We start from the raw sequence: 22,981 nt of genomic DNA, 5'->3' as shown, positions 1-22,981 counted from the left end.
ATCAGCACAGTTGGAACCTAAAAGACTTTCAACAAATTAATTTAGAATTACTTTTTGCAAAAATTGGAAAACTAAAGAGAATATCAATATACAGAAGAACAAAAAATGATTTATATGAAATAATAAGATTAGCTGAAACAACAGAAATTTTAAGAGAACAACTCATGAAATACTGGAAAAAAAATAAAGTTTTAGAAAATAAGATTAGCTGAAACAACATAAATTTTAGGAGAACATTCCATGAAATACTGGGAAATAAATAAAGTTTTAGCTAGTTTAGATATAAAAAATAAAGATTATAGGATTACATCAACACAAATAGATCATACTCCAACAAATATAGAAGAACTTAGAACACAGATTAAAGAGCTATTAGATTTAAGAGTAATTCGACCTAGTAATAGCCCACATAAGAGCGCCGCATTTATGGTTAGAAATCATGCAGAAATAAAAAGAGGGAAAATTAGAATGGTTATAAATTATAAAAGATTAAATGACAATACAGAAAATGATAAATATAATACACCAGATAAAGATCAGCTTATAAATAGAATACAAACAGCAAAAATATTTAGCAAATTTGATTGCAAGTCAGGGTTTTGGCAAATCAAAATGGAAAAGGGAAGTATAAATCGGACAACCTTTTGTTGCCTACAAGGACATTATGAATGGCTAGTCATGCCTTTTGGACTAAAAAATGCACATTCCAGATTTCAGCGTAAGATGGATAGTATATTTAATAAATAGTTTTATACTGGCATATATAGATGATATACTAGTATTTAGCACAGATAAAAATAGTCACATAGATCATTTATATATAGTATAAGAAGAATTTATAAACAATGGAATAATAATTAGTAAGAGAAAAATGCTATTAAATAAACCTCAAATAGAATTTTTAGGAATGGAGTTAGAAGATGGAAAAATTAGGCTACAACTCCACATAGTTAAGAAAATTTTAGATTACTCAGATAAATTAGAAGATACAAAACAACTTCAATCATTTTTAGGGATTTTAAATCATGCACTAATGTATATTCCTAACCTTAGTAAAATAATAGGACCTCTATATAGTAAGACCACACCCACAGGTCAAAAATATTTTAACCAACAAGATATAGCTTTAGTAAGAAAAATTAAAGACATTTGTAGAAATTTACCTGACCTACAACTTCCTTTAGAATCAGAATATATAGTCGTAGAAACAGATGCAAGCCAATTAGGATGGGGAACAATACTATTAGCTAAACCTAGCAAGTATGATAATAAAAATAAAGAGCGTATTTGTAGATATAGTTCTGAAAAATTTAAAGAAAAAGATACAACCATGACCAACTTAGATTTTGAAATATTAGGAATAGTATATGTAATAAACAAATTTAGATTATTTTTACGTAAGCCCTTTACAACTAGAATAAACTGCGAGGCTATAGTTAGATTTCATAATAAACTTAATGAGCGTAAACTTAGTAGTAGAAGATGGGCAAAATTTTTAGATTGTATAATAGGACAAGGATATAAAGTAGAATTTAAACATATTAAAGGGAGTGATAATAAATGAACAGATTAGCTAAGTAAGAAAATTTATTTAGAAAAAGAAAATAACCAGTTTAATTTTTGTGCAGATAATGGAGAACAGCAAAACAATGAACTTTGGGAGATTTGCTCTTCACATTTATGAAGGCAGAAACAAATTCAACCCATTAACAGGAATCGAGTTAGACCCAGTTCAACAGTTTCTTTTAGATAACCTTTGGAACAATCTCAATCACCCAGCCAAACGTTTATTAGCCTTAAACTCTCTCAGTATATATCTTCAAAAATTCAAAATAAACCTTTGTCTAAAGTTTTTCCTTCTGTGTAGTAGTAAAAGGAACCAAGCCTGGTATTTATCATGACTGGGTAGAAGTTGAACCTTTAGTTAAAATTTTTCTTGTACCTCAGTTTAAAGGATTTTATGATTTTAAGTCAACTAGTACATATGTCCTCAGACAAATAGGAACCAGTTTCTTTATTATCCAAATAGCTAAAGATGATTTAGACATATTGAGCAAGATGCAGTCAACTATTCTTGCTACTAGGGGAGTTCCAGTTAGCCAGATAACAAGAAGCAATAGTACTAACCCTCAGATAGATTCTCAAAATCTTCTCCAAATGTGCAGACATTGTGAAGGCCTTATCAGAAATTTCAAGAAAATTATAGATAAAGACAAAAAGTCAGTGAAGAGCTAGACCAGCTTCGAGACGAGAAAAAATAATTAAGATCAACCATTCAAACCCTAACCAACCAGCTTAAAAAACTAACTCCAAAAAAAAACACCTACTCCATTTCCTGACCTAGAAATCAAACAACTTACCAATAAGGAATTTGAACAATTGAGTGTTTGAATATATTTCTTTAGGCATTCTATCATTCAATCTTTTTGTGAGAAAAACCGAGAAATAGAAGACCTTAAACCCTATATATACACCTTAGTCGAAGATAGCAAAAATAGTGAGTTAGTCACTATACAACAGTTTCTTCAAGATCTCTCCATAGTTGGAGTTCAGTGACCTGGTATGGCATATCAATGAACTTATCTCTACGAGGATGAGGAATAACCCTATTTACAAGAAGAAAGATGTATAGATAGGCCAGAATATTTTGGAAGATGTCAATGTAATCTAGATTTCAACATCTGTCTTTGCCAGATAAATCTAACAACTTTTGAGCCATCAGAGATAGAGATTAAAGGCAAAACGCGTCATCTAACAGCCGCACAATTGTTAGATTACGACTTTGTTTCTAGAATAATATTTGCAGATCCAGATCAGACAAATAATTTTGGAAATAAACTTGCTCATTCAATACTTTTTGTAATGAAAGAGCATTACCCGTTTGTAGAAGTATTAATTGATAGCAATCTACCAGAATGGAAATGAATAAGGTGCATTCTAGCTAAGCATAAAATGTACCTTACAGGAACTTCGACATTTCCAAGATAACCAGGACTTGTCAATCGGAGACCTTGGCTATGCAGAAAGTTTTCACTCAGAGATTAGTTTAATAAATGGAGGAAATGTGCTAGTAATCCTTTATTAGCATATAATGGAAGCTATGGTAATCTCGTCTGCGAAGATAGAAATTAGAAGATATATCATAATTTAGCCATTCCAGGCTTTCCTTTCAGCAAAGAAACATTTATAGATGAAAGCCGGTATCCCAACTATCAGCATAGTGTCTCTCATGATTCACCAGTATTGAAAGAAAAAGGTAACCAATGGGAGAATGAACCTGATAATGGGGATGATTTTTACGATCGGCTCTCATCAGCAAATCTTGAAAATAAAAAAATAAAAAATTTATTGGATGTGATGTAGGAGTATGATAGTTATTGGATGAGAATAGTATTATTAAAAAAATGTTTTATATGCGTAATTTCAATTGTATTTTTTAAAGTTTAACAAAATTTATTGGAAATAAAAAATTGAAAAAACTAAATTTTTATAAAAGAAATGATTTAGTTTCATAAAAATAAATATTAAAATATATTCTTAAGTTTTTAAAAATCATTTTCATCCAAAAAAAAAAGTAAAATATATTTCACTAAATTAATTTTGGATAAATTACAAATACACACCTGAGATTTGATTAAAATATAAATCGCCTCTGTAGTTTTAGAAATTACATTCCACCCCTGAGGTTTATAATTTCATAACAAATCACCCATTTTATTAATAAGTCATCAAGTCAATTAACAATTTTCATGATGTTAGAAATATGTTTCAATTAATAATTGAGGTAATTTTATTATTGTATAGGAGAATAATTATGAATTTCATTTTTTTAGTTAATTCTGTTAAATAAAAAATACTAATGAGGAGGTATTTATAATTTTTCAAACTACATGGGGCAATATGTACTTTAAGCAAATCTGAGGGGTGTATTTGTAATTTATCCATTAATTTTTAATTGGAGGAGGATTTCCTCCAGCTCAAAATCTGGATTTGAGGGCATTGTTTCGGTTCATGTGGCCCACCACGGGCCCTATTTTGATAATCAAAATAGTTCATTTTGTCTGGTACTTCATGCATTTCATCTACAAAAAAATTAGGTCGATTCAATAAATGTAACTAGTTTAATTTATCACATTTTTTACAAAAAAAAAAAGGCTTCAAAAAAATAAAGTATACATTTTTTTGATGACAAACACAAAAAATTAAACTTTACAGTTATCGGATTGATCTAATTTTTGTGTGAATGAAATATATATGAAGTATTTGACAAAATTAACTGTTTGAATAATCGAAACAAAACCTATTATAAACCTTACGGCCAGAGCAGCACTCTCCAATCCAGATTTTGGACCGGAGGGACCTTCTCCTATTTAAGCAAATTTTGAAAAAAGCCAAACAAATGTTTAGCAAAACCGAATAGTTATCCATGAGAATAGTTATCGAGTATTTTGTGTCGCATATCCCCTTTGGGATAGAATAATACAACAAATTTAGACAGATTATTAGTTTGGTGTAAAATTTCTGCACCAAATAATAAACTATTATATATTCTCACATGGAGTTCTATCTCCGGAGTGAATCCTACCAAAGAAACACCCTTAATTGTATTTGAAATTAAGTATTTCAATGGAAGATTTTGAGTTTGTATCAAAATACCATAATTTAATAACAACTCGTAGGCGTTTTTAATTTGGTGAATTTTTTTTTTGATATTCTTAATTTAATACCCATTTAATAAAATTATTGAAGTAATTTTTTTTTAATTAAATTTAAATTTAATGAAATTATTGAAGTAATTTTTTTTAATTAAATTTAAATTTAATGAAAGAATTGTTGATATATGAGTTTGAACGTCGTATAAAGAACGACAAAATGGGATTTCAATAGCCTACTATTTCTGTAGCATTTCCGTTTATTTATTTCATTACCGAAAAATCAACCCAAAAAAGTAAAATAAAACAGAGCAGTATAGAGAGAGAGAGAGAGAGAGAGAGAGAGATCTGAGGGTTCTCATTGTCTTCGATCTCGGTAGGACCAGACGAAGATTCAACGTCGAAGAGAGAGAAACAAAGAGAGAGAGAGAGAGAGAGAGAGGCGATGGGGAAGGGTGCTAACGTGCGCAGAGGTTGGGTGTTGTTGATGTTGTGCTTAGTTCCGGTGAGTCAGGGCATATGGTTGAACCTTCCGGCGACGGGAACGAAGTGCGTCTCCGACGAGATTCACAACAACGTCGTCGTTTTGGCCGATTACGTCGTCATCGCCGAGGATCACACCCAAGTCTCCCCCACCATCTCCGTCAAGGTACTAATCAATCAATTAGCCTTATTAGGGTTTATAAATCAATGTTTATTTATATAGATATATATGTATCATAGCGTTGAGTGAACACGATGATTAAACGCAATTTTACATTTAAAATTTTGGACTGTTTGATTTGATGCATGAGAAAAACCATTAAGCAATTTTGGATGGTTTGATGAATGAGAAAAACTGTGTCAGAAATGGGGTGTATGCTTTATATAACAAGAATAGAATATAATAGATAGAATAGATTTTTAACTTTTGGACTGTTTGATGCATGAGAAAAATAGTTTAGCAATTTTGGACGGTATGATGAATGAGAGAAACCATTTTGGGGTGAATTTGGTAGTTATTGTCTGTGGAGGGCATTCTTGAAAAAGCAAAAAACGTGATAGCTTTCATACTAAATGGGGTGTACGCTTTATGTAATCAAATAGATAGATGTGTATATATATATATATGTATGTATGTGAGTGTGTTGGAATTTGATCACCCTACCGTTAGCATAGTCTTAACCTTGGCTTAGCAATATATTAAAAAATATTTATATGTAGGAATGTAGTGAAAGGCTTGATTTTCATTTGTTTACGAGAAATCATGTGAATTTTCTTTCTTTATTTTATATGAAGAGAGAATTGAGGTTCCATTTTGGTTCTTGGGTTTGGTGATGGAAATGAAAATGGAAAAAGCAATTTGTAAACAGGGAAGCAAAGGAAATATGATGAAAAAATAGAAGAATGTTGATGTCAGAAATCATTCTCTTTCTTTCTCTCATTTTTTATTTATAATATTTTGATTTTGTACCATTGCTTAGAATTTGTTATTTCAACATTTGTCTAAGCAAGAGATAGAGTAACTGAAAGAACTTTTTTCTTTTCCTTTCCCCCTATCCTTTCTAAGCACCAAGCTGAATAATAACTTCAGAGTTCGCATAGAAATGGAAAACTAATGACATGGGGATTCTCTAAATATTTCCTACTTATGACACGGAGATTCTTAATCTTTTCTTTTTCTTTTCCTTTTCTTTTGTTATTTGTTAATTGTTTTTGGGGGTGGGGGTGTATCTACAATCACTAGAACATGTAAAGGGAAAAGGTTATAGCACGATATGTCAACTTGAGTGGTTATCTGCTACCTGTGAAGGGAGAGCTGCACCGTTCAAGTACTGGTTGGCAGATGCTGTGCATATTTGTTTCCATTTAAAAGCTATATTTAGTTCAGAAGAAGCATCTAAAACATAAATTAATTTTTTCTTTTTTATATCCATTTTAGCTAATTTTATGCTGAAAACCAAATAAGTAAAATCCTACATTCTAACTTTTTAAGTACAGCTACTGAAGCGATATATTGGCTTGTTAACTGTAGATGACTAAATTTGCTTGTCTTGGAAGGTGAAGGAAGATGTTATCTCGTGGAATAATTTTTTGTTGTCTGTTATAAGGGTTGTTGGGAGGTATCTTGATGATGGCTTTGGTTGACTTTTGATACTTCTGATTTTTATGGTGAGAGTTAGAATGTTTTCTTCTTTTTATGCCTATGCCTACTTCTAAGTTTTAAAGGCATCAACCTGTTCAACTTAATAAAAGAATAGAAGCATGTGGAATTTTGTGAATGCATCGCTCAATGAGCACATTGACACATTGTCGAGATGACAAGCTTAAGTTATACCTCTTTTTAATTTTGGAAATGATGACAGATTTTGTTGGCAAGAAGAAGCGGGAGGTATGTAAGGTGGAAGTTTTGAAATTCTTTTATACGGGAAGCACCCACCCACATGAATGAGCCTCAATGCTACACCAAACCAAGCATTGTGTACTAATCAACCTCAACACCTAGTAGAATAAAAAAAATCTGAAGAAGCCCTCAAAAATAGAAGGAAAACTATAGCAAACCTTTATGAAGTCCCCTGGCTTACTTGATGAAAGTGATTTGTGGGAATGGTGTGCATTCATAGGAATTAGTTTCAACCTTGAATTCGTCAAGAGCAGCCTAGTGCATAAAAGATAGTCAACTTTATGATTTTAATAGACTGTGAAGATGGATAGGAGCTGTCTCGAAGTGATTTGAATCATAGTATAATCTGATGCACTATTAACGTTGTGGCATAAACCCTGGCTAAGGAGTCAGTCAGCCTTAGAATTGGTGGAATGATGCATCCAAGAATAATGAATTCACAATTGAGGAGGCAAAATGGTGTCTTCTATTACAAGGCACCGAAAGTCTCCAAGAATCCTATCCATTCAACAGTGAAATGAACTTACCACAGAGGAATCTCTTTGAAGCAAGAGCACTATAAATCACTCTCAGGCATACCTCAGAACAGTAAGACGGCTATGCATAGATTAGCAGCATGGCCTCCACAAATAGGCTTAATTTCAACTAATAGGCTTTGAGGAGGTAAATAGAATTCGCCTATAATGATTTCTGAAAAGTGTTCACTTTTGGTTTAGCAGGGAGCAATTTGCAAAGTCAGAGTGACTAGTTGTAGAGACTTTCTGCACTTGGGTTGCACATGGGTGAGCAAGGGTTTAGACAAATAAATGGCTTTATATTATCTAATGGTAACAGTGGCAGGAATTTTAGTCAAATGGTTGTTAATGAAAACTTTACACAAATCTTATCTCAGGTGGCCTCAATGTTCACACTTATGTCCTCAAACTGTTTAAATGCATTAAATCACAGCCAAAATGACATATATATTGAGCCCCTTGACCCTAATGCAAAATTCTGTAGAGTAGTTACCAAATAAAGAAGATATGTTTGAAAGGGCACAGTAAGCAATATCGTTCTGTGCAAAGAGTCTTTCACAACATAAGAGTATGATTGGCAATGAAAAAAGAAATGATTGTCAAACTTATTAATGATCTTGCAAAAGACACTTATTTGGATTTGGGCTTTCTCTTTTGTTTCATTTCAAAGGTGGGTTTTTGTGTGTAAAAATCATGATTGGAATGCTGTTTTTGGTTTCTTGGGACTGGCTAAAGTTTAGAAAAGACAAAGTGAGGTTACTTTATTTTTTTTTAATAGGTGGTACAAGCAGAGTTTCTTAAGTTATTTTGGGCATAAAAGAATGCAAGCCTGCAGATTTGTCTCAACTAGTTGTTGTGTCTAATTAGTTTAGCTGGATCGAGATGGACATCTGAAGTTAGTCTTTTTAGAAGGTTGGCTTCTTCATTGAGGGTGAATTCCATTCAATTTATTGACAAACTCTTTGGAAGCAAATAATGTGGCTGATGGGTGTTACCCTCTTGGAATGCTTGATGCTTAAGAGGTCACTGTGTTCATAATGGTTTGGAGCTGTGAAAAGTCTACTTCTAGTTTTGTTTTTGTTTTCTTTTTTCTTCAACAGTGCTAGACACATCCGGGTATCATTCCTTATGTTATGCTTGTCTGTGTTTTCTTTTTTTCTTTTTTCTTTTTAGGCACTTTATGTATTTTGCTTCTGTGAGGTCACATCAATGTGGTTAGGCCAAGAAAGTACATTTGGATCTCCAAATGATAGCTCTAATTTATAACCTATCATCTTAGGTCAGCTTACCAACAAGGGTCATAGGCAGCCCTATTTTTTCCAAACAACATAAAGCTTTGATTAGTTGATCTCGATAAGTTTTAGATGGAAGGAATAGACAACATTTATGAAAACAAGTGATCGGACATCATGTCTATCTTTGTCAGAAATTGTATTGCAAGATTAAGATTATCAGAAGTTGTCATACGGTTCCCTTTATCTATCGATGTAGTTGTAGACAGTTTGGCTGAGAGCTAGGTCATTTTGTTTATTTGTACCTGTATCTAACTTTTGGACACATACCATATATCCTTAAATTAATGGTTTAAGGAGGTTCAATACCTAGATACATGCCCACACTCGATATTTCTTTCGAGTATGGCCTAGGTCTTAGCTATAGTTTTTTACTTTTTTCAGCTTTGGGAATAGACCAAAAAGGCATAAACTCCTTGCATGCTCTTTCGGAACCTGTATTTTGTGTTGGAATGAGAGAATAGGATTCGTATACAGTAGTGAGGTTTTCTATATTTGAGTGAGTGCTGAGAATGCATGTGTTCAGGTTTCATTTTTAATTCAGTTCAAGTTAAGTGACAGACGTTGGAGAACAGCGATGTCCTCCCACCCAGCCAGAAACATCATTCGACACAAATCACCCTCGTTACGTGGTTAACATCAAGCTGACGGAAAATGTCTTAAAAAATTAGGTCTGTTCAATTTTGAAGGCCTAAAACATTCATTTTGGGGATGATATATTGTCTTGACCAGGCCAGTGGTTTCGAGGATGTTGTCAAGGTTAAAATTCTAGCTATCTGTGAGGGGTTTGGGCAACTGATAGAGGATCATTTTTTCTGGTATTAATGGTGGAGGGGTATAGAGCAGATGTAATTCATTGGTGTCTAGATGCTTGCGTTTCACATCAGATATATGGTCATGTATTCTACATTTTAGCCGTGGCCAAGTCTTTATGTTGCCACTTGTCTATTATAGTTCTCTCTTCTCTTTCCTTTTAGTTCCTATATTTTATTTATTTATTTTTAGTTGAGGCAAGTCTACAAAAATATGACCACAAACAATAGAGCCAAGCTCATCATATGGGCAGCTCTAATTCTTTTCACTTAATTATTTTTTAATAATTAAAAGAATAATATTGAAAGAGGCACCAAAGGGTGCAACCTGTATACAAAAGAAAGCAAAAGACAGTGTTACACCAAAAACCTATTTGAAGGTTTCATATATAACTGATTACAGGGCTTATTCCTATTTGCTTGCAAACTAATGAGAATAGTGGTTTGTGTTCTTTGTGTAGGTAACGTCGCCATACGGAAACAATCTTCACCACCAGGAGAATGTGACACATGGTCAGTTTGCATTTACAACTAAGGAGGCTGGCAACTACTTGGCATGTTTTTGGGTGGATGGCCATCATCAAGGAGGTGGAGATGTAAATGTTAATCTTGAATGGAGAACTGGAATTGCAGCTAAGGATTGGGAATCAGTTGCAAGAAAAGAGAAACTTGAGGTGGGTACTTCAACATTTTTACTTTTCTTGTTGCTTTTCACTAGAAAATTGTTTTTACATTTCCTGAAAAATGAAATTGTTGCCCGTTTGAGCCATTAGGAGCCAGAAGGCAGACCGGCAGTTTGAGTCACCAAAGGGCTGCTTGCTTAACTTATTTATGTTCTTAATTACAATGATAGATATTTAATATTCTATATCCAATTGTTCATTCTTGGGGAAAAGGAAGAAGCAGATTTCCTTCTGCTCTTCCTAAAGTGAGCGATTTGCCAATGGTAAGGCTTTTCCCAGAGTCTATTTAACTTCAAAGCTATTCTACATCCTAACTTCTGGCAAATTGCTGTGTACTCTCGACATACAATTCTAGTGCTACAGAAGTATCCTTCACATATAGTGTAAAAAGTCTTGGACGTTGGCAACATGTAAGGATGGGTAGATGGTGGCCGCATTTGTTAACGGTTAATGCACAAAACAATTATAATTTATTCGATGAAACATAAACACTCACATTTATCTCTTAAAATTTATAGAACCAGAAATGCCATCGTCAAATGTTAACCGTAAAGAAAATGTGAATTGAGGACTCTTCCAAATAGTTGGCTATGCAAACCTAAGCCAAAGACATGCTGGTAATTTTGGGAGTTTGGATTTTATTAAGATTATTGTTATTTCACTTGCATGGTTCCTTTCTTAGTGGGTTTATGTTACATGGACTCAAGCACGGATATTGAGTGTGGGTGTGAGTCTAAGACTTTCCTAAACCTAAATCTTAGGGTATTGGGATACATATCTAAATTTTGGTTATGGATAGGGGGACAAAACTTGTACATTGACTAAATTGCATCTTGTATAATATTTTTAAATAAGATGAAGTAAATTTTTTAGAAATGTATTTGAAATTAAATAGGATTTAAAGAAAATATGAAATTTCTTTCTCCCATCATGTGAGAGGTAAGAAATATTTCTTTATTAGCAAATGTGAGCATTTTCTTCTTCAAACGTCATATAAAATTAGAGGATCCAGTTGTTGGACATGTCTCCCACGCCCTTAGTACTGGGGAAAATAGAAAAGTCCATGTAACATTGTTAGCGGGTAATTTATCTTGTTAATTTGAAAGAGGACCTAATGGGTAGAAATTTGAAAAATGAATCAACTATGTGAGTTTAGTATCATTTTGCTGAGTGGACTCAAAAACTTCTTACACATTCGTTACTATTAAATAAGTCTTCTTTTCATGCCTTGATTATGATTGTACAGGGTGTTGAGCTTGAGCTAAGAAAGCTTGAAGGAGCAGTAGAGGCTATCCATGAAAATTTACTGTATCTCAAGAGCCGGTAAATTGTTTCTACAATTGCAATGCATGACCTTATTGCATCGTCCCTAAATTTAGCTCATTTTCTTTTGTCATTTTTAATTTTTCTTTTCAACTTTTTTGGGGGTTGAAATCTTGCAGAGAAGCAGAAATGAGGACAGTGAGTGAAACAACTAATGCGAGAGTGGCATGGTATAGTATTATGTCATTGGGGATCTGTATTGTGGTTTCGGCTATGCAGTTGTGGTATTTGAAGCGATTTTTCCAAAAGAAGAAGCTGATTTAGATTCACTAATCTAATAATGTTTCTGTGACAGTGAGGAAAGTTCTAGAGACAATTTTTGTTTCTCTTTTTTTAATTATGCAGAAGGAATATTTTGTTAACATTAATAGGTTATCCAACTTTTTTATTGTTCAAGTTAGAAAAAAGAAAAGAAAAAAGAAGTGAATTCTCATGACAGAACCCGTGTTGTGCAATTCCGTGTTTGCCCTCTTCCTCTTTTCGTATCCTCACAAGCATAAGCTAGGTAAATTTTATCTTTACTTTGGATGTGAATGGTTATCCTCTTTTGGGTATACTGGAAAACATTATGGATTTTATCTTCAATCAAGTTTGTGCAATTTTTTAGAAAACATTTGTGGATTTTTATATTGTTATTATTGCTTTGTATTTTATATCGACATAATTAAGGATGGCCTGTTTGGTGCAGTTTCTAGCAAATTAAAATTTGATTATAAGTTTCTAGCAAATTAAAATTTGATTATAAGAAAGCGCAAGTTATAAGCACATTTTCTTTGATATTTCATTGATTTATTTTTTTCAGTTGATTTAAGTTATTTTTTGTCTCATAAGTTGTAAGCACATGCTACATCGAATACTCACCACCAAACATGGCCTAAGTTATGACATGTGTTGTTTGCCATAAATATATGAGAACAAGTATATATAATCAGATTTGCTATATATGTGCTTGTGAAAATATTATTATTTCATATATGATGTTTTATGTTCATCTTGAAATGGTTCAATTGTGGTTGGGACTTCTGATCAAATTGGTTGGGTTGGTTAAGGGGTAGATTTTGGTGGTACTTGTTTTTGGAGTGTACAAGCAATCTGAAGCTCCTTTATTTGAGAGATTGGTACATGTAAGACGGTTTTTCACTGCAAACTAGGGGGTTATGTTATGTGCAACAGTTTTTCTTTGAGATGGATAGCTAACATTTGACAAATGAGACCATGTTGTAACTTAAAAGCTTGTTAGGCAAATGAGGAGAAAAAAAAAAGGGGTAGTGATGTATCACTTTATTGTTTGGATAATTTTTGAGTTATGTGGAGGGGGTTACTTCTCTCTTTTTGTTGGACAAGGTTATTATATATGTAAAGGGAAATAGAAGAATGAGAGGTTGCATAATACAAACAAGACTTGAAGTCTGATATTACGCTTGATAAGAGAACATTTCATCTGTCAAATTAATCTATTTAGTCTTGTTTGAGAAAAATAAATGAGAGAGAATAAAAATAAAAATAAAAAGAAAAAGAAAAAGATGAATTTATTTTTTTATAATTGAGGACTTGTTTGGAAATTATTTTTTAACGAAAATATGTATAAAAAAGTAAAGAGAATAACATGTAATGATTTTTTAGCTAAAAATCTCTCTCTTTCCGAATCTTTCTTTGTTATTCAAAATAAGTGAGAGAACAAATTTTTAATGTGTTTGAAAACACATTAAAAACTTTACACCCACTATAATTACCACTTATTTGTAAAAAATTTGCTCCATTTCCTATTAATATTGATTTTTCAAATTTTCTCTCTCCTAATCACCAACAATGATATAAACATGATTGGGTATGTAATCAATTTGTTTGCAATGCTGATTGTTTTGATGTTTTAGTCCCATAATATTTAAAAAAAATTAAATTATATATAAATTGATATCATAAATATAATCGAGGTAGGAGCCGGGGTTGGGATAGGGTAAAATAAAAAAAAATTAGGTTAAGAGGGAATGGAATGGGAGAAAAGTTCCACTTCTTCTCGTGAAGAAGTCTTTGTTAAAAATTCATTTAACTAATTAAATAGTAAAAAAATGCACCAATAATTGAAAATGGGGTTAATTTGCATAATGAAGTATCTATCTAGGGTTTATTTTATTTAATGCTTATGTAATAGAATTAGTGGGAATAAATAAAAACAATTAGAACTTGGGTTGTTCTAATATCATTCGAGAAGACAAGCATAGCTCAACAATTTAACCACCATGATTCTCTCTCTCATCTCATCAATCAAATTCTTGGTGGTTGGCCATTTTCACATTTGTTTTAATTAAAGCATTTGCGTAACCACCTCACACACACAACATACACACACACACATATATATACATATTAATTTGTTAAAAAATCTAAAAAAAAATATTTAAAAACAAAAATTGAACACTTTTTGGCTTGAGTTTGATGAGAACTTGTACACAAAAAAGTTAATCATAATATTTAATGTATGGTTGAAAATTAATTTAAAATGTGGATTTTTCCGACTATACACTTTTTAGATATAATTTGGTGCATGAATTTACAAGTTCAATATTTGGGAAATGATCATGATATGAAATTCAAATTTTACACTATATTTGCATTCTAATTTGAATTTGTTGAAGAAAAAGGAACAGCAAGAAATAAAATGGAGTGAACTTTTATGTATATTTTTGTTGTTGTTTGGTCTAAGAAAATAAAAGGGCAAATTACAAACACCCCCTCGAGATTTGGTAAAAATACAGATTATCCTCTGAGGTTTGAGAAATTACAAATTGCCCCTAGAGGGTCAAATTTTCATAACAAATTAGGGTAAATTAGGGGGAATCTGTATGAAAATAAAAACATCAGGGGACAATTTGTTATGAAAATATAAACCTCAAGGGGTGGGATGTAATTTCTCAAACCTCAAATGAAATCTGTATTTTCACCAAATCACGAAGGGGTGTTTGTAATTTGCCCAAAATAAAAATATTTGTATACATTCTATTTTATTTTTATTCTGACCAATTCAAGTTTTAAACATGTGCAAGCACAGTTGAACAATCACAAATCACAAGCCACAAGTCGCAAGTCGCAAGTCAACCACACGGCTAAATTAAATTGTTAAACACCAAAGACTTATAAACAAGAAAATGTTGGGGGCAAATAAAGTTTAGGAAAGTGCCAGACTGGTGTCTGGTTTATTTTCTGAATTGAACAGTATTAGTGAATTTGTGGGGTTTATTATCCATCTTATTTTGATAATTCAAATTATTTAAGGTTTATTATCCATCTAATTTACCTTTTTAAAAAATCATGTTGATCGGATACAATAGTTTCTTGATCGGATTAAATTTTTGTCAATAATTTATTTTAAAAATTATATTTACTGTAGACAGAAATTTGATTGCATCAAGTATCAATCGACATCTGATCAACGTGATTTTTTTACAAGGATAAAGTTCTCAATGATTTTATACATTGAACAGTTCGAATTATCAAAACAAAATCTTTGATGGATCTCCACGGATCTAATCCAATTTTAAACTGCAAACGAGTCTGGCTCTTTAGAAAAATGGGAGTTTTCATTTTAAGAGTTTGTGTTATATTTTAGAAGTTTAGATTTTAAAAATATGGTTTGTAAATTATCATGTTTTTATAGTTTTAATAAGGGCAAATTACAAACACCCTTTCGAGGTTTGGTGAAAATACAGATTCCCTCCTGAGATTTGAGAAATTACATCCCTCCTCCTGAGGTTTATATTTCCATAACAAATTGTTCCTTGAGATTTTTATTTTTATACAGATTTTTTCCTAATTTCTTCTAATTTGTTATGAAAATTTGACCCTGGGGTAATTTGTAATTTCTCAAACCTCAATGGAGAATCTATATTTTTACCAAATCTCGAGGGGGTGTTGTAATTATTTTAATTATTTTAATAACCTTTTAATTATTTTAAAATTTAAAATATTAATTTGATAAGGTGTGGCTCATAATTATTTAACAACGTAATGAAAATCTCTATTTCTTACATATAATAAAAATGACTCGAAACTATAATTTTTATGATATTTATAAATTATGGTAAATTATACTTTTAATTCTCATAATTTGACTCAAATTGTATAATTTAGTTCTTACACTTTAAATTTAATTTTAATTTGATATTTCTATTATAGATGTTAACATTAGTCAGTGTGTTTGGTTTCAGTTTTTTAAAAGCTGAGTTTTTTTATTTTTGATATTTTTTTTATTTTTAGTAAATATTTTTTAAATTTTAAACATTTTTTTTAACTTTTTAAATGCACTTGATTTAGATGTATCTAAAAAGTAAAATATTTTTGAAAAATATTTTAAAAAATTAATAAATACACAAAAATGTGAACTATCTACTGAATTTTTATATTTTTTAAAATATTTTTTGCATTTAATGAGTTTTTTTAAATATTTTTTTCATGAAAATTTATACTTTTTAAGTGTATTTATGTTAGGTGTGTTTAAAAATTAAAAAAATTTGTTTAAAATATTAAAAAATTAAGTATGAACAAAAAATTATGAAAAATAAGAAAGTAAAATTTTCTAAAAAGTGTTTTTAGAAAACCCAAACCTAACAAAGTGAATGATTTTGAAATAGCTATCAGTATCTTGAAATGTATGCGTACAATGAAATAATTTCAATTGAAGTTAAAATTAGAATGTAAAAATCAAATTATTTATGTTGATACAATAGAAAACAAAATTTCGACAACTTACTTGATAAATATTTCATATAGATTATGTCATAATGATTAAAATTTGGATTATTTACTAATAAATCCTACCTCACAAACAATTATACCAATCAATCCCCAATTTAAACTGTTGAACCGATAAGTTCTATTACTAGACAGATTTGTTCCATTTGATCATTTTTTCCATTTTTGGTATTGATTTGTGAACGATTGTGCCCTCAGTTTGTTGAGTGGGGCGTGTTTCATGGAGGGTGTTTTTTTTTGGGAATGTTACACCATATTTGGTAAGTTGAATGTTGCTTCAAAGGATGGGTCAGCCACTTCATTGTTAAGGTTTGTGGTGTGCCATCATAGTGTTTGTGTTGTGACACCTGTGTGTTTCGTGGCATATGCAGCAGTTCAGACCTCGACAATGTCCGTTGGTTTGCAGGTATGTCATGTTTTTTTTTGCAATGTTGATTTATGCGTTTTGTTGATTTGTTTTGTGGACTAGATTTCACCAGTACATTGACGTCATGTTACATAACGTTTTGGGCATGTGTATGAATTGGTGTTTGTAGGTGTGTTGTTGGGGGACTGGGATGGTGGTGATTTCGTATGGGTGTTTTGTGTGTGGATCTAACTGTGTGTTTTGTATTGTTACCATTATTAATTTGTGCGTGAGGTTGTGTGACTTTGTCTTTTTATTGAATTTCATCTTCTGAATGTGTCGGCTTATTTTCTGTTACAGCCGATGGATACACATGTAATGTTGATCTGTTGTTACGGTAATACAAATGCCGCTGTCAATTTGGAAGCCCCATTTCGATTTTAGGACTTGGTGAATCATGTGTATGAAAAATTTCCTGGACTTACACTTGCCAATTTGTGTTTTTTCTTCAAAATGCCAGGTTACAATAACTTCACATTACAGAATGATGTCGATATGCAGAACATGATCTCTCTTGCTCGATCTTTCCGGTTGCAATGCATTGATGTTATCATTGAGGTACCACGTGCGGAATATTCAGAAAATGTTCACTATCCACACAACAATGTACAGATTGGTCCATGTGTGTCGGATATGTTGTTTGACGAGTCGGATATGGATGATGAACAAGATTGTTTAGACAAATATTGTCCCCACGTTGAGAAGGTTTTTTTGTCTGCTCCATGGGCGAACGGAATTTGAAATGTTGGCCAAAGTTTTGAAGGGGGAGCTGCTGAATTTTGAACGGTTCTTCGTAAGTACGCGGTGGAGTGCGGATTTCGATTCAAATATATTAAGAATGATTCTGTTCGGATTACAACAATATGCATGATGCGCGAATTGAAGGGATGCATGTGGTCCGCACACGCACGTGTGTTACATGCCAATGGATTTTTTTATATACGTAAGTGGAATGGCTTGCACACTTGTGGTGTTTCCATTTGGACACCCAAAAACCCGAGGGCTGGTTCTGACTTGGTGTTTGATGTCATTTATGAACGGGTGCGTGACAAACCCCTCACACGACCCACTGATGTTGTGTACGACTTGAAAAAAGATTACGGTTTGGAGGTTAGCTATTGGGTTGCCTGGTTAGGTGTCGAAAAAGCCCGTGGTGAAATGTTCGGTGCACACTCAATCTCGTTTGACTAATTACGTTGGTACAACAATGAAGTTATGACTAACAACCCAGGTAGTTATATCAGCATTGGATACGACGAATAACACAACCGTTTCTCAAGGTATTTCATATCATTCAAAGCATGTATTGATGGTTTCGCCCATTGCCGACCAATGCTTTTTTTGGATGGGACGTTTCTAAAGGGGAAATTTAAGGGGAACTTACTAGCCGCCACAGCGAAAGATGGCAACCAAGGTATGACGTTTTTTTCTTACCATGCGCAACATGTTTCGCCACATTCGATCATGTCTGTTTATATTAATGTACACAGTATTCTACAAGAAAATACTCGACTAACCTTTTGACAAATTAATTACATGCAAGTTTATTCCCTTTAGCCATAGCGATCGTTAATTCTGAAAACACAACAAATTGGACTTGGTTTTTGGGACACCTTGCAAACGTTGTAAATGGCCAAAGAACACTAACATTTTTATCCGACCGACACGCAGGCCTGCTGGAATAAATCCCAGTCATATTTCCCACAGCACATCACGCATTTTGCTTAGAACATTTGCAAACTAACTTGGAAGACAAATTACGCTACGTCAACAGTTCATACCGCGCGTGTTTGTTGTCGAAATTCCGATCTTGTGCGTATGCACCAACACTTGCTGCATTCAACCAAAAATTGGAGGAGTTCCTGAAGGCTTGTCCCAAGGTGGCACCAGCTTTCTTTAAAGATTTACCGCCACAGTACTGGGCAAATGCGTATTTCCAGTACACAATCACCACTTTTCATTTTACCAAATTTATACTGTGTCATGCTCGCAATGTCACCATGTATATTTCTATCGAACAAAGTCATTGTATCTATCCCACCAGCAGTGCGCGTTATGGCGAAATGAGTTCCAATACCGTTGAGTCATTCAACTCATGGATACGAGAAGTATGCCACCTCCCAATTACTCAATTGGTTGACAGTATTCGGACCAAGATTATGCGACAGATGTCCAAACGCCGACTCAAGGCGCAATCGTGGCCTGATGTTGTTCGCCTGAAGATGGAAGATCGGTTAGTTAAAGCATACAACAAAGGCAGATCATGGCTTCTAAGTCAGTCCAACAACGAGATTTTTGAGGTCCACTCTTTCCCATCAGTGATGGTTGATGTGGGAAGGCGTACATGCTCATGTTTCCAGTGGCAAATCGAAAGGTTCCCTTGTGTTCACGCTGTTGTTGCTATTCGCAACAGCGGACTCGACCTTTATGATTTAGTCGATCCATATTACCATATATCGGAGTATCAAAATTCTTACGCTTGCAACATAAACCCCATACCCACTGTTAAGAAACCACCATTTAGCATTGAAGATTTCATCATACAACCACCAGCTGTCAAACGACCACCGAGAAGGCAAAAAAAAAAATGAATGCTTTCAAAGGGGGAAGAAGTTCAACAAATTAGATGCAGTCGTTGCCAACGTTTGGGAAACCAAACAGGAAGACGTGCAAAGAACCAATCTACCATTATATGCAGCCACATATATTTCAAATACAACATTTTTATAGCCATTCTGTTTTAATCAGAATAATCCGGTTTGCTACACACCATGACCCGTAACACTTTTGATGTTTTCACCATGTTTTCAGCTTTGACAACATTTTCTGTTGTTATTTTAACGTATAAACCTTATTATTATCTTGTTATTTCATTTTACAAGTTGACGTCTAATTGATTCGCAACATTATGGCACATCTACAATTCAAACCACATTACATAACCATAACACTTCCAACATCTTTTCCAAAACAGGCCTTACATCACTCCGATATACAACATTTGTTCCCTATGAGTTCGTCTCACATGTACCATTTACAAACAAACAACCCATCAAACATTACAGACACGCACGTAAAAATCCACACAAACACTGTCCGAACCCACAGTCTTCCATAGATTGCCCACCATGCATTAACACAATCACCACACCTAACGTCGATAAATAAACTCGCACCCAACAAAACTGACATGCCAACCCGCCCAATAATACCCTATCATTTTCATATTATACCATCATAGATACAAGATCACCACATACATGACTTACGCCACCTAAAAGCAGTCACACAATAACGCACCACTTAACACAGTCAAACTTCACGTACTAATTTCGCTAAGTATCCAAAGAAACTTGGCAACATTTGTCGATATTTTTTCCCAAGTATCATGCACATACCAATGACCGTCAACATACATACATAGCAAAAAACACACAAAATTATTTGTCTAACCAAAAACTTATTTCATTCAAAACCCGTGATAAGCACTGCACAACGACTGTGTGTTAACACCAAAAAAACTGACGTGCAATAACTGCAAAAACCAACAACCAAAAACTACCGTTTGTACGCTACTAAATGTATGTTTCAAAACTAAATAACTAGACGGGAATAACAACCTTCCTAACAAAAATTTTTCATATGAACATTTCGCACAATTTTTTAATTTAATAATAATGCCATCAGCCAAATAAAGCACCAACAGACATATATACTATATCAACCCCCGCACCGGATCATTGACGAAAGACTTCACCATATTTGCACGCAACACGCTGCAATTGGAACCTTGTAGTGTCTGTTCCACATCGCAATGGTGTACGTACTGTCGCGTTATAGCACACACAATTATCCCACAGTCAAGCCTGCATTGAACAACATTTATGTTAAATCACTAAACTATGCCAAGTACACAAAACTACTCACCCACACAATAGGTCACCACATTCATAACTACCACACTTACGATTCTGCTTTTTGCTGTGGGCACCTACTCACAGCCTCCAGTGCATGGTCGAAATCAGCTTCGATGCTAAGAACATCCATTCCCAACTCAATCAGCGACTGTTTCATGACGTTCGTCACCCGCTCCTTCTGCCACACATACAAAACACATACAAGCATGAACACATAAATCCCAGCCACGCATCAACAAGCATTACTTAACAACTTACCGACAAAAGCGCTTCTGTGTAATGCACGTCTACCCTCACCATACGCTGCCGCATTAGATTGTAATGCTTCCACTCACCGCTCTCAGTATCGTATACGACAAGTGTCCAATGTCCATTATGGCACATTAGGAAATGAATGAACCGACACATGGTACTGGTAGAAATATTCTTCCGCACAAACTTATCCAAGCCTCCCACATCTGCGATTTTTACCATATCCTGCACACATACAACAACCACACCACGTTATAAATAATCACAACATAATCACTTATCACTCACCCACACCAACTCACCAGGCCAACACTACTAAAAAAATATGATTTGTCTGCCTGATCATCATTTCCAAACAGCTTCAACTGCTCAATTTTCAACAGCTCCGTATATGCATCAATCACCTGCGCTGCACAAAACAACTGCGCATCAGAAAAAGAAAAAAACCAAAAAAACCACCACTTCACACACTGCCACCATTTGCTACATTCATACTCTACAACTAACAAACGCTAAGTATAACTCATTTAAGAGAAATTTAAACGTACATTGCCCCGTACACTGCTTTGTCTAACCAGTCCTTTCAAATCTGTAAAGTCTACTGTCACGTCGGTCGAATAGTCTGCCCACACAATAGCCCTACAAACAAATTGTTTAAAATCCATACTAAATGATGATGTACACACAGCAACATAATAAAGGGAAAAAAAAATAAAACCTTACCCGTCGCCGTTACGATCATACGCTTGTTTGATCTTCGTCTTCTCTTCAAATGTCATTATTTTCCACACCCCTAACCGGTTGTTGATATCAAATCTCAATCATTTTTTCGTTGCTACCTCAACTACATCCACATCAATAACGGCATTACCACTCACACAGTCCTTCTCTCCTCTAACATTATCACTTTCTGATCCCATCTTTCTATCACGCACCCCCAACAACGGGTACTCATAGTCTGCCAACTTCCGCTCCTTCCTCATTTTGTCTTTAATGTTACGTACCAACAAATTTTGCACGCCCAACCGCGGTACTCCTTCACCCACATATGGCAACACTTCTACTTCTGCATCACACTGCTGGACATCCATTGGATTATGCACCTCCACCTCATTCGATTCATTGCCTGCCTTCTATGCACAATCATTGACTGCGCGTAACGACGACACATCGCATAAAAAAGACCCACCATACCCACTGCACCCCGTGCCACATCCACCAACAACTGCCTTATTTCCAGCGTCACGGAATGCTTGCATGACAACATGCACATCACAGTCCTCCAGTTGGTCTTCCAATAATGAAATTTTGTTCTGCATTTCTCCATTTTCCTTCCTCAACTTTTCAAGCTCCTTATCTTTCATCTTCAAAACACACCCAAAACCGCCAACTATGTTCACAGCCTGCAAGTCGCTCTTACTCTTCAACTTAGTAATCTCTTCTTCAAGGAGTGATATCATATTGTCCTTATTTTTGTTCTGCAGCTGAAGTGTTGTGATTGCAGTTAATGCTTCTTCGAGTTTAGAATCTACCTGCCTGTAATTTTCATATGCACTAATCGATTCACGCTGTACATCCATCCCAGCGCCGAACACACCCACTGAATGATCGCGTACATTACCCGCATGACTCTTACCAATTTTGTTGTTCCCACGTGCCTCAACACTCCTACCCCGCATTCTAACATCAACTGTCTTTTTCATTACATTAACTCCGTCAACAAAATCATCATCACCACCAACATTGTTTACGCCAATGTCAACAATGTCGGCCACATCTCTGTCAACCGCTTCGACATCTAATCCCATTATTTCCCGTTCATGCTCAAGAGATCTCAGACGATCAGTCTTCACCTGTTCACGTTACAAACACAATGACATTTTCAAATTACAAAGATCATTATTAGACTACAACTGACAAACTTCCACAACAACCAGATTGGAAACCAACGTCGTGCATACCTGAAACGTGACAGAACCAGCAAATTCTACCCCTTG

The 22,981-nt window shown here is 34.0% G+C and overlaps 2 protein-coding genes across 2 annotated transcripts; both read left to right on the top strand.

The window, feature by feature from the left end:
* Positions 1–4,828: 4,828 nt before the first annotated feature.
* LOC114306799 (transmembrane emp24 domain-containing protein p24delta3) lies at positions 4,829–12,271 on the top strand. The gene is made up of 4 exons (XM_028252101.2): positions 4,829–5,301; positions 10,116–10,328; positions 11,584–11,660; positions 11,780–12,271. Exons 1-4 carry the CDS (start codon positions 5,098–5,100, stop codon positions 11,922–11,924), a joined length of 639 nt encoding a protein of 212 aa, XP_028107902.1. The 5' UTR covers positions 4,829–5,097; the 3' UTR covers positions 11,925–12,271.
* A 6,607-nt stretch (positions 12,272–18,878) lies between these two features.
* LOC145803972 (uncharacterized) lies at positions 18,879–19,406 on the top strand. The gene has a single exon (XM_082897372.1). The coding sequence runs from the start codon at positions 18,879–18,881 to the stop codon at positions 19,404–19,406; it is 528 nt and encodes a 175-aa protein (XP_082753498.1).
* Positions 19,407–22,981: the final 3,575 nt, after the last annotated feature.

This window comes from Camellia sinensis, chromosome 12 (assembly GCF_055761805.1).
Source record: "Camellia sinensis isolate YWXY chromosome 12, ASM5576180v1, whole genome shotgun sequence".
Taxonomy (NCBI): domain Eukaryota; kingdom Viridiplantae; phylum Streptophyta; class Magnoliopsida; order Ericales; family Theaceae; genus Camellia; species Camellia sinensis.
This window is presented reverse-complemented; position numbering and strand designations above follow the sequence as displayed.

Bases quoted from the DNA above. Each gene is read 5' to 3' on its own strand.
- LOC114306799 (XM_028252101.2), top strand. From the start codon at position 5,098: ATGGGGAAGGGTGCTAACGTGCGCAGAGGTTGGGTGTTGTTGATGTTG. The intron at 5,302-10,115 runs GTACTAATCAAT...TTCTTTGTGTAG, and splicing joins CCCCCACCATCTCCGTCAAG to GTAACGTCGCCATACGGAAA. The intron at 11,661-11,779 runs GTAAATTGTTTC...GAAATCTTGCAG, and splicing joins TTACTGTATCTCAAGAGCCG to AGAAGCAGAAATGAGGACAG.
- LOC145803972 (XM_082897372.1), top strand. From the start codon at position 18,879: ATGAGTTCCAATACCGTTGAGTCATTCAACTCATGGATACGAGAAGTA.